General features: G+C 39.2%; 1 protein-coding gene across 2 annotated transcripts; it reads left to right on the top strand.

Moving 5' to 3' along the window:
- Positions 1–495: 495 nt before the first annotated feature.
- Znf770 (zinc finger protein 770) lies at positions 496–8,781 on the top strand. 2 transcript variants are annotated; one of them, XM_021154960.1, is made up of 2 exons: positions 496–628; positions 4,455–8,639. In XM_021154960.1, the coding sequence occupies exon 2, from the start codon at positions 4,496–4,498 to the stop codon at positions 6,611–6,613; it is 2,118 nt and encodes a 705-aa protein (XP_021010619.1). In that variant the 5' UTR covers positions 496–628; positions 4,455–4,495; the 3' UTR covers positions 6,614–8,639. The 2 variants fall into 2 exon arrangements, with proteins under 2 accessions (XP_021010619.1, XP_029330393.1); XM_029474533.1 differs by lacking the exon at positions 496–628 and adding an exon at positions 638–776 and having other exon boundaries at positions 4,455–8,781.
- Positions 8,782–11,092: the final 2,311 nt, after the last annotated feature.

Here is an 11,092-nt window from a genome sequence, read left to right as displayed (position 1 = left end):
TCCAAAGACATCTTACATAAATCATCAAAGAAGACCCAAAATGCTGGGCAAAGAGTTTTCTATATTGTAAATGTCCAAAATACATAGAACTAGTGAAATCAGCAAGACCAGCCCTTGGCAAGACAATGGATAGGGCCCCTGAGGGAAGTTGATTCTGTATGCCTTCACCTCTTGGCCGTATTTACAGAAATATGAAATGCTGAGAACAGTCATGATCTAGAATGTACCTAATACTGAGAGTTTTACCAACAGCCCCGAGCTTACAAAAAAATTATGAGTGGGCTTTGAACTCTAATCATGGATTCCAATAAGAGCTGGCGTTTTACAGTCCTTTCTGGGACTTCCACAATGAAGGGTCGGTAACAGTAGGGTAGAAAGTACATGCACCCATTTAGAGTCTTCCTTTTTCTCTCCTTGGAAATAGCAGCACTGGGTGGATAAAAAGCAAGCACGGGCCCAAAGATCGTGAGAGGATGTTTCCGGACGGACCACATTCAGAGCGCGCCTGAACGCCGCGCCTGCGCACTCAGCCAGTCGCCGCGCCGACCCTGCGGACGTGAGCCTGCCTGCGGTCTTGGCGAAACCCAGGCTCTGAGATGCGTCCCTGCCCGGCGTTTGCCAGCTCCGGGTGAGTGAGTGTGGAGGACCCCAGAAGCCTGCGTGCGAGGTGGAACGAATCCCGGAGAGGGTCAGGCCTGCTCAAGTCCCGCCGAGGTTCCTGGGGATCTGAACTGGGTGCCACGACCTCGGCTCCTTGCATGTGCTTCGTCAGAGCGGTAAACTCAAAAGAGCTGAGCCCCACGCCCCATCTCCTGGGGTCGAATCACTTATTTTCCATCTTTCACTCAGCTCTTCCACTGCACCCCATCTTCTGGCTGCAGTTAGTGGAGCTTTCACCCTTGCCCTTCTTTTCTAGGCATAGGATAATCACAGTCCCTGAACTCCGCTCGACCCCTGCAGACTCCTTACTTGCACAGCAGATGAGGCTAAACACGTAGCTTCCGTCTAGGGAAAGGTGATGGATGGATGGTTCAAGGCCAAGAGAATGGGCCATGGACAAAAAAAAAAAAAAAAATAGAAAGAGGCGAAAACTGTTGTAAATGTTACCATAGATAATTCTCCAGTTGGAACTCTACGTTTCTCTACGGTGTTTTATTTCTTTCTTGTAATTTATTTTGTATTTTGTGATTTTCTTTTAAAGAGATATTTGCAAAGACAATGCTACTTTCAACCTTGAAACAACATTGGATTTTATCGATGTCAGTTTTTATAGTTACTTGGCTTAAGGTTGTGTGAGCTCCTATCATGATAATGTCTGGATAGAGTCATTGAGGCACATCCATTGGTTTGTAATGTTTCACTTTAACGTGAAAATTAGCTTTTGTGTAGTTTTTAAAAAGTTTAAAAATCCAATAGAAAGAAAAGAAAATCAGGTGAATGGGATTTAAACCTCTAAGTCCACAGGGGGCATTGTGCTTGGAGTGTGGAAATCCCTGACCTTTTACTTATAAATAGGAAGTGAGATCACCACTTGCCACAAATGATTCTGACAAGGTAGGGCTCGCAGTAAGTGCTTTCCCAAAGCAAGTGACAGGCGTATCCAATCCTAATACTAGTGATAGCTACTTGACCACAGACCCTTTTGAGTACAGGAGCTAGAGGTAGCCAGTGCCTGTTATTTATAATCATATAGTGGCCTTGTGTCGTTTTAGTGCGAGACTTTTTGTTTTTTGAGAGAGGGTGGTATTCTGTAGTAAGTGAAAGGAGAAGTATACAAAAAGATTGGAGAAGTTCTTGAGTTCTCCACACTCAAACCCTATAGTTTGACCTTTGGCAGTTACAAGGTTTTGCCCACCAGCTTCCTGGGGAGGAGCTGCCTTCCCATTGCATACTTAGTATGGAGTCAGTGCAGTACAGAGGTTTTTTTCTCCCTTTAGTCCTTCACCAACCCTCTCCTGGCACATTAGCCCATAGGAAAAAGGGAAAGCCCTTTGTTAGAAGCTTTCCTCTTGTGCACTTTATCCATTAACACTCGGTGTCTGTCTGTTTAAGAGAACACTGTTGCAACAAGTGAAGGAAGTTTGATGATTTAAGCTTGGCTCCTTGTCCTGATTGACGACCATCTTGACAGTTGTGGCTCAGCAGGAATTCGATGAATTGCCTGACAAGAATTAAATACATTTCTGAATTCTTTGCAGTCTGCTGGGTTTATGATCATTTTAATCCTCCTAGCGCTTAACTCTTTGCCAACAAGTTTGCATGTTTCATTTTTAGGTTTTTTGTTGTTGTTGTTGTTGTTGTTTGGGTTTTGTTGCTTTGTTTTGTTTTTCAAAGCTGAGAGAAATAGAAATACCCATAACCCCAACAGGTGTTTGTTGCTGGGTTATATGATATATTTTATAAATTAGTAGAGTGTTTTATGGTCTAATTGTTTTATTTCATTATGTAAATGAATTTTTTCATTTGACTACTAATAAGATAATTTTGCATGCATATTTTAAAATAATTGAACCAATGGGAAGAAAACAGGACTCTCTTGTGTTCCTTAGAGCTCTTGCCTGGGGGCCCTTACTACATGGTATATATATTCTGGTACTTCATTATCTATTAAACCAATTGACCTGACTGATCCATTGAGTTGACTTTACAGCTAATAATGAGGATGGACCTGTATGTCGGAAAACACTGTTAAAAGCAACTAGTACAAAATAGTCTCTCAAATTGTATTTGTTTCTATTCAGATGCACAATGCGTGTATTTGGTTTTGTGTTTAAAGTGTCGCCTAGGAGAGATAATAACCGTATAGGTTGACTGTTTGCCAAGGTGGTAGACAAAAGAAGTCTTAGTTTCTTGTATAGTTAGACATTCCGTATACAAGAATGAAAGAAGAGGCGTAGCTTCGGTTAGTTTGGTTTTTATTTTAATTGCTGGCTTATTTAAGGCTAGTAAAATAGTAATGGAGAAGAACCTTGTCTTTTCTGGGTGATCATGAGAATTGTGAAATGTTTGCTAAGTTTTAGTTTGTCTCAAAGATACAAGTAATGAGTACATCTTAGACCAGAATGACCTATTTTGAATATTGCCTGACAAAGGAACCACATTCAACAGTCTGTTCTTTGTTCATAAATACACATGTGAGTGTGCAGGATGTCAGCCTCGTTCTTTTGTACTTGTTTTTGTCAGGAAGTCTTCAACAAAGCAGAAGGGAGAAAAGAACTACATTTTGTGTGTCTGTCTAAGGAACCTAAAATATTAATACAGAGATAAGAGTCACAACATAAAATTTGGCCTCTCCTATTTCTGTGTTGCTTCAGGATTTCCTGACATGTGCACATACGTTATTGCCATTCATGTGTACAGCATTGCTCCCAGTTTAAAGAATCAAAATTTGGCCTCTCCTATTTCTGTGTTGCTTCAGGATTTCCTGACATGTGCACATACGTTATTGCCATTCATGTGTACAGCATTGCTCCCAGTTTAAAGAATCTCAAATTCCCCTTTCTTCCTGACACACGAACTATACAGGAAAAAAAAAAAATCTAGGATTAAAACTCAGGTCTTCTGGGAATATTCTCCTTGTTGATCTTAAATATTTGAGGAGAGAGAAGGAGAGTGCTTTGTGGGTTTTTATTTTTTTGTTTTTTGTTTGTTTGTTAGTTTGTTTGTTTTTGGAGACAGGATCTCATTTTATAGCTGTGGCTGTCTTGGAACTCTGTAAAGCAGGATAGACTTGAACGCACAGAGATCTACTTGCCTCTGCCTGCCAACTGCTGAGTTCAAAGGCATGTGCCATCAAGCCCATTGAGAATAGTTTTAATGTTGTGTCAACCATCTAAATCTAATTAAATGAAACGGTTTATGGTCAGAGCATGTCTGCAGTATTGCTGTAATTCAATGGTAATGTCTTGTTCTTAGTATTTTATATTTTTACCTTTTTATAATCAATTTACAAATATTTATTTATTGTTAGGGCAGGAGTCTCACTAGCCTGAGCCTGGCCTGAAATTGCTGAATAGCCCATATTGACCTCAAATTCATGGTCTTTCTTGTGTTTAACTTATGATGGGTAGCTTTAGAGGTGCACCACAATAACAGGGTTTTTTGTTTTTTGTTTTTATAATGACAAAGCAACTTATTGGCATATCTAATAATGAAGAAAGTTGGAACTGAAAGGGTTATTGAATGTTAAAAGTTTGGTCATTTTTCAGTCTAGCTTATCAAGTAAAAAAGTACTTTAAAAACATGTTGAATTTTAGATATTTTTAAGACTTAAATCTGTCTAAAATTAGTTCTATGATTCTAAAGAATTCATCTAAGATGGTTGTTATAGTACTTGAAAACACAAGAAAAGTACAAATTCTCCCATACTTTTAATCTTTAGCCTAAGGAAATTACTTGCTTTTATACAAATCTTAAAATTAATACTTCGTTGTTTTTGTTTGTTTAATTTTTAGAACTCTGTGGAACTTAAGAATGCCATGGAACTCATCAGGATATGCCACTGAGGAATGTGATGGCTGAAAACAACTTTAAAATGCTGAAGATTCAGCAATGTGTAGCCAACAAACTACCTAGGAACAGGCCATATATTTGCAATATCTGCTTCAAGCACTTTGAAACACCATCAAAATTAGCTAGGCATTATCTCATTCATACCGGTCAAAAGCCATTTGAATGTGATGTGTGCCATAAAAACTTTAGACAACTCGTTCATCTGGAGAGGCACCAGTTAACTCACAATCTGCCTTTTAGTTGTAATATTTGCCAACGCCACTTTAAAAATCTGAAGACATTTGTGAAGCATCAACAGCTTCACAATGAATCCTACCATAATGATGTTAAAGTCAGAAGACTGCTTGAGACCAAGCAAGAGAAGCCGGTATATGGAATGTGTAATACTTTTACTGCAGATGAGAGACGGGCACTACACCCATGCTCTAAGCCTGATGCCACATACAGCACCACGAAGAGAAGAAAGAATATTCACGCGTGTACGATCTGTGGCAAAATGTTTCCATCACAATCAAAACTTGATAGGCACTCACTTATTCACACCGGGCAGAGGCCTTTTAAATGTGTCCTGTGCAGTAAATCTTTCCGACAGTCAACCCACTTAAAAATCCACCAACTCACACATTCAGAAGAAAGACCTTTTCAATGTTGTTTTTGTCAAAAAGGATTTAAGATTCAAAGCAAACTTCTGAAGCATAAACAAATCCACACTAGGAATAAGACTTTTCAGAATCTTCCTTTAAAAGTAAAAAGTCCTGAATCATGTCCCCTACCTAATAAATTAAATGCAAAGCAGGATGCTTTTGAAAGTGGTGATATGGGTGACTCTGAGGAGAATAATCCTCTTGATGTCCACTCAATTTATATTGTCCCTTTTCAGTGTTCGGAGTGTGAAGAATGTTTTGAGTCAGAGCAGATTCTCAATGGACACAAGTGTCTTCCTGCCAGAGGTGGCAGAGGTCCAAGCAGACTCAAAAGAGGCTGTAACTATAAGACCATTGTTAAAAAGCTCTTGGCTAAACTTAAACGTGCTGGGGGTAAAAAATCAGATAACCTTCAATCAGAGAAAAGAACATTTAAAAGCAACTACTTGAAAAATTGCGAACATTCTTCTGGTAAGCCGAACATAGAACAAACTCAGAGAACATTTGTGGGTTCTCTTAGCAGACATGGTTCATACAAGACAGTTAGCAAAAAAAAGAAGAAAACACTGGCTTTGCCATTTTCTTGGCAAAAGCAATTCCAGAGCCAAAATACGGGTAAGAGTTTGCAAGGCATCCTTACAACGGGAAGCATATTATCTATGGATGGTTCAGTCAATAATAAAGACTTGTCAATCTATGGTTCGTCAGGTGAGGAATACTTTAATAACTGTGACATGCTTCAGTGTGGTTTTTCAGATTCAAGTGAAAATGTAAATACTGGACATAAGATGTGTCCCTGTGATAAATGTGACAAAGTGTTTCCTTCTATTTCTAAGCTACAAAGGCACTATTTAATTCATACTGGACAGAGACCTTTCGACTGTAATGTTTGTGGAAAATCTTTCAGACAGTCAGCTCACTTAAAAAGGCATAAACTAACTCATATTGAAAAGATTCCTTATAGTTCTTTTTGGCAAGTAGACTTTGGAAATGTGAACCAACTTTTCATCCATCCAAGTGATGATGTTAGCTACAATGCCTCCCAACAGTGTGAGGGGCTTGGTTCCCAAAGCTGTGAAAGTTCAGAGTCCAGTCAGGTATCAGAAATTGAAGTCAAGGTAGAACCAGAGGATTTTCTTCTTGGTTCCCACTGTAGGAGCAGGCAGTCTTACCTTGCCAATGCACTGGTGGAGTCAGAGCAGAGCCATCATTGTTACAGTTACTTAGGCCGTCCTGAAAGAAGTGACGGACTCCTTTACCAGTGCAGTGTTTGTTGTAAACATTTCCGATCTCCGTCCAAACTAGAAAGACACTATTTAATTCATGCAGGGCAGAAGCCATTTGAGTGCTCAGTCTGTGGCAAAACATTTAGACAAGCACCTCATTGGAAGAGACATCAGCTCACTCACTTTAAGGAGCGACCTCAAGAGAAAGTGGTTCTAGATTCAACTGTGTAACGGAAAACCACTAATGTGATATAATACCCCATATGGCATTTTTGCCAAAGGCCTACATTAGGTGACTTCATAGGCAATTGCTTGTCATGCATAATCAGGAGTAAGATAAATAAAATCGGTGTTTTAGACACAGTTGAATGACTTGAGAAGGAATAGCATGGCCTGATGCCATCCATAGGACTCTAAGGTTGTCAGCATATAACTCTGGTTGTATGAAAAGCTAGGGATCCATCATGTCCAATTTGGCCTCATGTGTTGAATTACTCAAGACCTTGTGTGTCTTTGGTTTTATGCGTATCTCCCAGAAGGAGGCCAGAATTGCCATTCAGCTGCATCTAACCACCCTGCCCTATTTTCTTCTACATGGAAGCGCACATTTTATTGCAAAACGGTTTTCTTACAAATTAAAAGAGTAATAGATACGGAAATAGGTTGGAGAAATTATAGCATTTTTACTTTTCCATAGTGGTTTCTCCCCNCCCCCCCCCCCTTTTTTGAGACTGGTGATTTTACCTTCTAAGACAAAAGTTTTACCACCACCCCCCCATCCCAATCTAGGCTACTATTTTCCCTAAGGAATTTTAAAGTAGCAAGAAGCTGGGTTGTACCCATGTGTGTTTACCATCCACTAATGTTTACATTTGCATGGTGCTTTCCAAGGGCCATGAATCTTTCATCTATGTCTGCAGTTGTATCTTTTTAGTTAAATGCAGTGCACCTGTTTGCTTATTAGTGGTTGACAGCAGACAGCAGTGGCCAGGGGCAAGATTTTGCTTTAACAACTCTTTGGCCATAAGACTTAAATCTCTTATGCTAAATTCAATCAAATGGCAATAGCTATGTAGTTTCAGACTTCACTCTTCTGTGAAAGACACTAATGTTACAGTATTTTTTTTTGACCTTTGTTGTTCCTTCAGTTAGTAAAAATGTTGTCCCTATATAGGAATATGGTGCTTAGGGAGCTCAAGGCAGTATTTGTTTCTAAACCGTATTGTCATGACTTGACAAAAATATTTCATTTAATCCTAATATGAAAGAAATGACCTAGTCACGAGTCCTTCACATTTGTGGCAGTTTGTAAAATCTTTGACTAACATATTCTCGCAATAAAAAGGTTAACTGTTGTTTCTAAGGTGAAAAGAAACAGGTGGATATTTCACATGCTTAAATATAGTGAAAAGCCCTCTGTTGGCAGTATGGGCAATGGAGTAATTGTAAGTTTTGATCATGGTGTAAGAGCTGTACTTTGTGAGGGGAAGGAAGGAGGAAAGCTTTCAGCCCAAGTGAGCCTTAAGAAACTTGGATATAATTTACACAGATAAAATGTGATGGTATGAGTAAAATAATCCAGATGATAAATAAATGTGCCTATTCTGAAGTAGAGAATCTGTCTAAAGAGGAGAGCCGCATGCTCCAAGGAATAGCTTCTGTTTCTTTAAGACTTGAGGTGTGTGTTTCCTGCACAAACAAGTTGTGGCTCACAGAACTGACTTTGCACAGAACTCTTAAAGGATGTGTCTGTTGGTTAAAAGCAAATCGTTCATGTTTTCCAAGAGTAAAAGTTCAAGAGTTACTTAGTGTGTGAAATTGTGGATTTGGGCATTTCTTTAAGTAATTTATATAATTTTATTTGAAAAGAAATGCCTGATGTGTTTCTTTCCCACCTAAACAGGGAAAGTTCTGAATGTTGTGCTTGTATGACCATGAGTCTTTGCCTGAATGATAAGATACTTTTTTTTTTTTTTTGGCTCATGCCTTTTGAAGCTGTTTCATATTGAAAGTTGAAATATTGTAAAAATTTTGTCAAGAGATGTATTGTAGTGCTATTTGAAGTACCTGTAACAAAAAAACTTACCTTTATTACCATTGCAAGCTTCTTATGGGAATTGTAGGAGTGGAAATAAAATAAGAATTTATGTTAAGATAAACATGTTAAATGATGGTTTGCTGCATGCTAGAACTGTACTTACTGAGTCAATTATTTTGATTTTTTTTAAATAAACTTTATAAATATCTTTTAAGAGAACTAGAGATTTTGTTTGGTGATTCCAGGTTTTGATTAGCTAAGTTAGGACAATTTACTATCCATGTTTCATGCTGCAACAGTGTCTGATTTAATATATATATTATATGTTAATGGAAAGTAGATGATGGTTAACATTCTTGAAAGTCTCACATTGCAGAATAAAGTTTCAAATTACACAGTTTGCATTTTTTTAAAGGACAAGAAAATCACATAATATTTGAATAAGCTACCAGTGCCAAGCACTTTATACACTGAGCTTACATGCCTATCTAGACATACAGTTCATTACTCAAAGATTTCTTCTTAGTTGTGTATATATCTGTATGTGGGTTTGTGCCTGTGAGTGCAGGTAAACATGGAGGACAGGACAGGGCATTAGGCCCTCTGGAGCTGGATTTCCGGTAGTGTGGTCTTAGCTCCTCCACCATCTCTCCAGCCTCATATCTATTATTTGTGATCTCTCTTTATCACTTCTGAAAGAATGGTATTCCATTGCTTGTCCTATGATCTACCTGTTCTTTGACTTTGTCATATGACTCTACACTTCTCTTTGACTTTGTACTAATAGAATTGCCTTTTTCAGTATAATACCACGATTCTTCCTGCATCTGCCTTGTCTGTCCAGTGTTAGCTTAAATTAGATACATATTCACTCTCCTCAAAGAAACAGCTGAGTCAGGCTTTATTCCTTTCTATTTCCTTAACAGTTGTTGGGTGGGGGGGCCTAAAATTAATGCAGGAAAATGTAGATTCTATTATGTGTTATGTAAAACAGCACATCAGAATGAAAGATCCTTTAGGGCAGATCAACAGGCTTTAGGCTTTGAAGTAAAGGGATCTTACAAGAATACTTTGTTAGAAATACTTGCAGGATCTGTTTTATGATGTTGAATCATGTCTACCTTTAGAAGCTGCAGGAAGAGAGAACAGTTAATCCCTATCTTGTGATTTCTTGTCAGTTAGAAGAGCTTTGAATTTCCATACTACGTGGAATTCTCTTCACACTGGGGGAAACAAGAAAACAACCAGAAAGAACAGTGGAGCAATGGTATTAAATAGGATACAGGCTGGCGAGCTGCTGCTCAAAGATGAGCTTGGTTTCCCTGGGAGCCTTTTTGATTTACCCAGGCTTTCCAGTCTCTGTGCTTCGACTGCTTACGCGGCATGTTAACTCTCTGTTACTGTTAATACGTGCCTGAAATTAACACCTTTAAAAAAGGACAAGTTAACTGTGGCCCTGAGTCTTGGAAGCTTTAGCCCTGTGTAGTGTGGTCAGTTAGTTGCTTGTCTTTGGGCCTGTGAGAAGGTGATAGATAATAACAGGAAGAATGTGGTTGAACAAATGTCTCACCCTTGGACGGGTGCAAAGTAAAACAGAGTAAGCACAAGAGACACTGTCCTACACTTGTTCAAAGGCCCAACTCAACCTTAAATGTCATATTAAACCCCATCTCTTGAAGGTTCCCATCACCTAATGGTACCAAGCTGAGGACCTGTTGTTAATATTAGGCCCTGGGGCAATATTCCAGATATAGATCGTTGTCACTGTTAGTAGTCACTACAGTTGCCAGGCTTCATGTGCATTGGTCTTGTTAGCGATGGCTGCCCTGTAGGTCAGGATTTCTGATTCACTAGATTTGATCCCAAGATACATTTACATAGGTTAGCTGTTGCTGTCTTGAGACTGTATTTTAGAAATACAGAGGTGAACTGCTTGCTTCTGGAAAGAAAAAAGGAATATCTTTTTAATGCTTAATACAGTATCTGGAAAACACATTCTCTAATGCAACTAGAGTGTGTAAGATGGCAGTTAGGGAAGAATCTACCTCAAGCATGTATCTCTAGATAGTTTGATTTATCTTTTTACTGAAAAGGCACCTATAATACACAATCCAAGCAGCACAGAGATTTCTAAAGCAAGTCAAGTCTCAAAAGGAAAAATGTCTACATATATTTATATATACTCACACAAGACATCCTTGGTGGAGAAGAAAAGGCCGACCTGTGCAGTTCATTTTGGGAAACCCACGGTGGAAATTGAAGAAGAGGAACTGGGAGAACACTGGCTCCTCTTGTAGTCTTGGTTCCCTTCCCTTGGGTTTGCAAATGCTTTGACAGTCTTCAGATAGAATTAGTGGGGTGTGCTCACCAACTGGAGGAAACAGGGTAGGCAAATGGCAGGATGAAAGCTGCTGCCCCACCTACCTCCACACTGCTGCCCCAGCCTTTGGCCGCATACTGCAGCTCAGCCTGTGTGAGCCTGTGTATGCACATGCTGCAGCCAGCCCCAAAGGAAACAGTGCTTGATCTGGCCAAACAATGGCCAGATAAATTCTCTCTGGATCTGTAGCCTCATTTAGACCTTTTGCTATACTTTCACAGGATGAATTTGCCTTTGATTGTTTTGAGATCAAAGCCAAATCATGCAGTCCATACTGTGCACTCACAAATGT

This window comes from Mus caroli, chromosome 2, assembly GCF_900094665.2.
Source record: "Mus caroli chromosome 2, CAROLI_EIJ_v1.1, whole genome shotgun sequence".
Taxonomy (NCBI): domain Eukaryota; kingdom Metazoa; phylum Chordata; class Mammalia; order Rodentia; family Muridae; genus Mus; species Mus caroli.
This window is presented reverse-complemented; position numbering and strand designations above follow the sequence as displayed.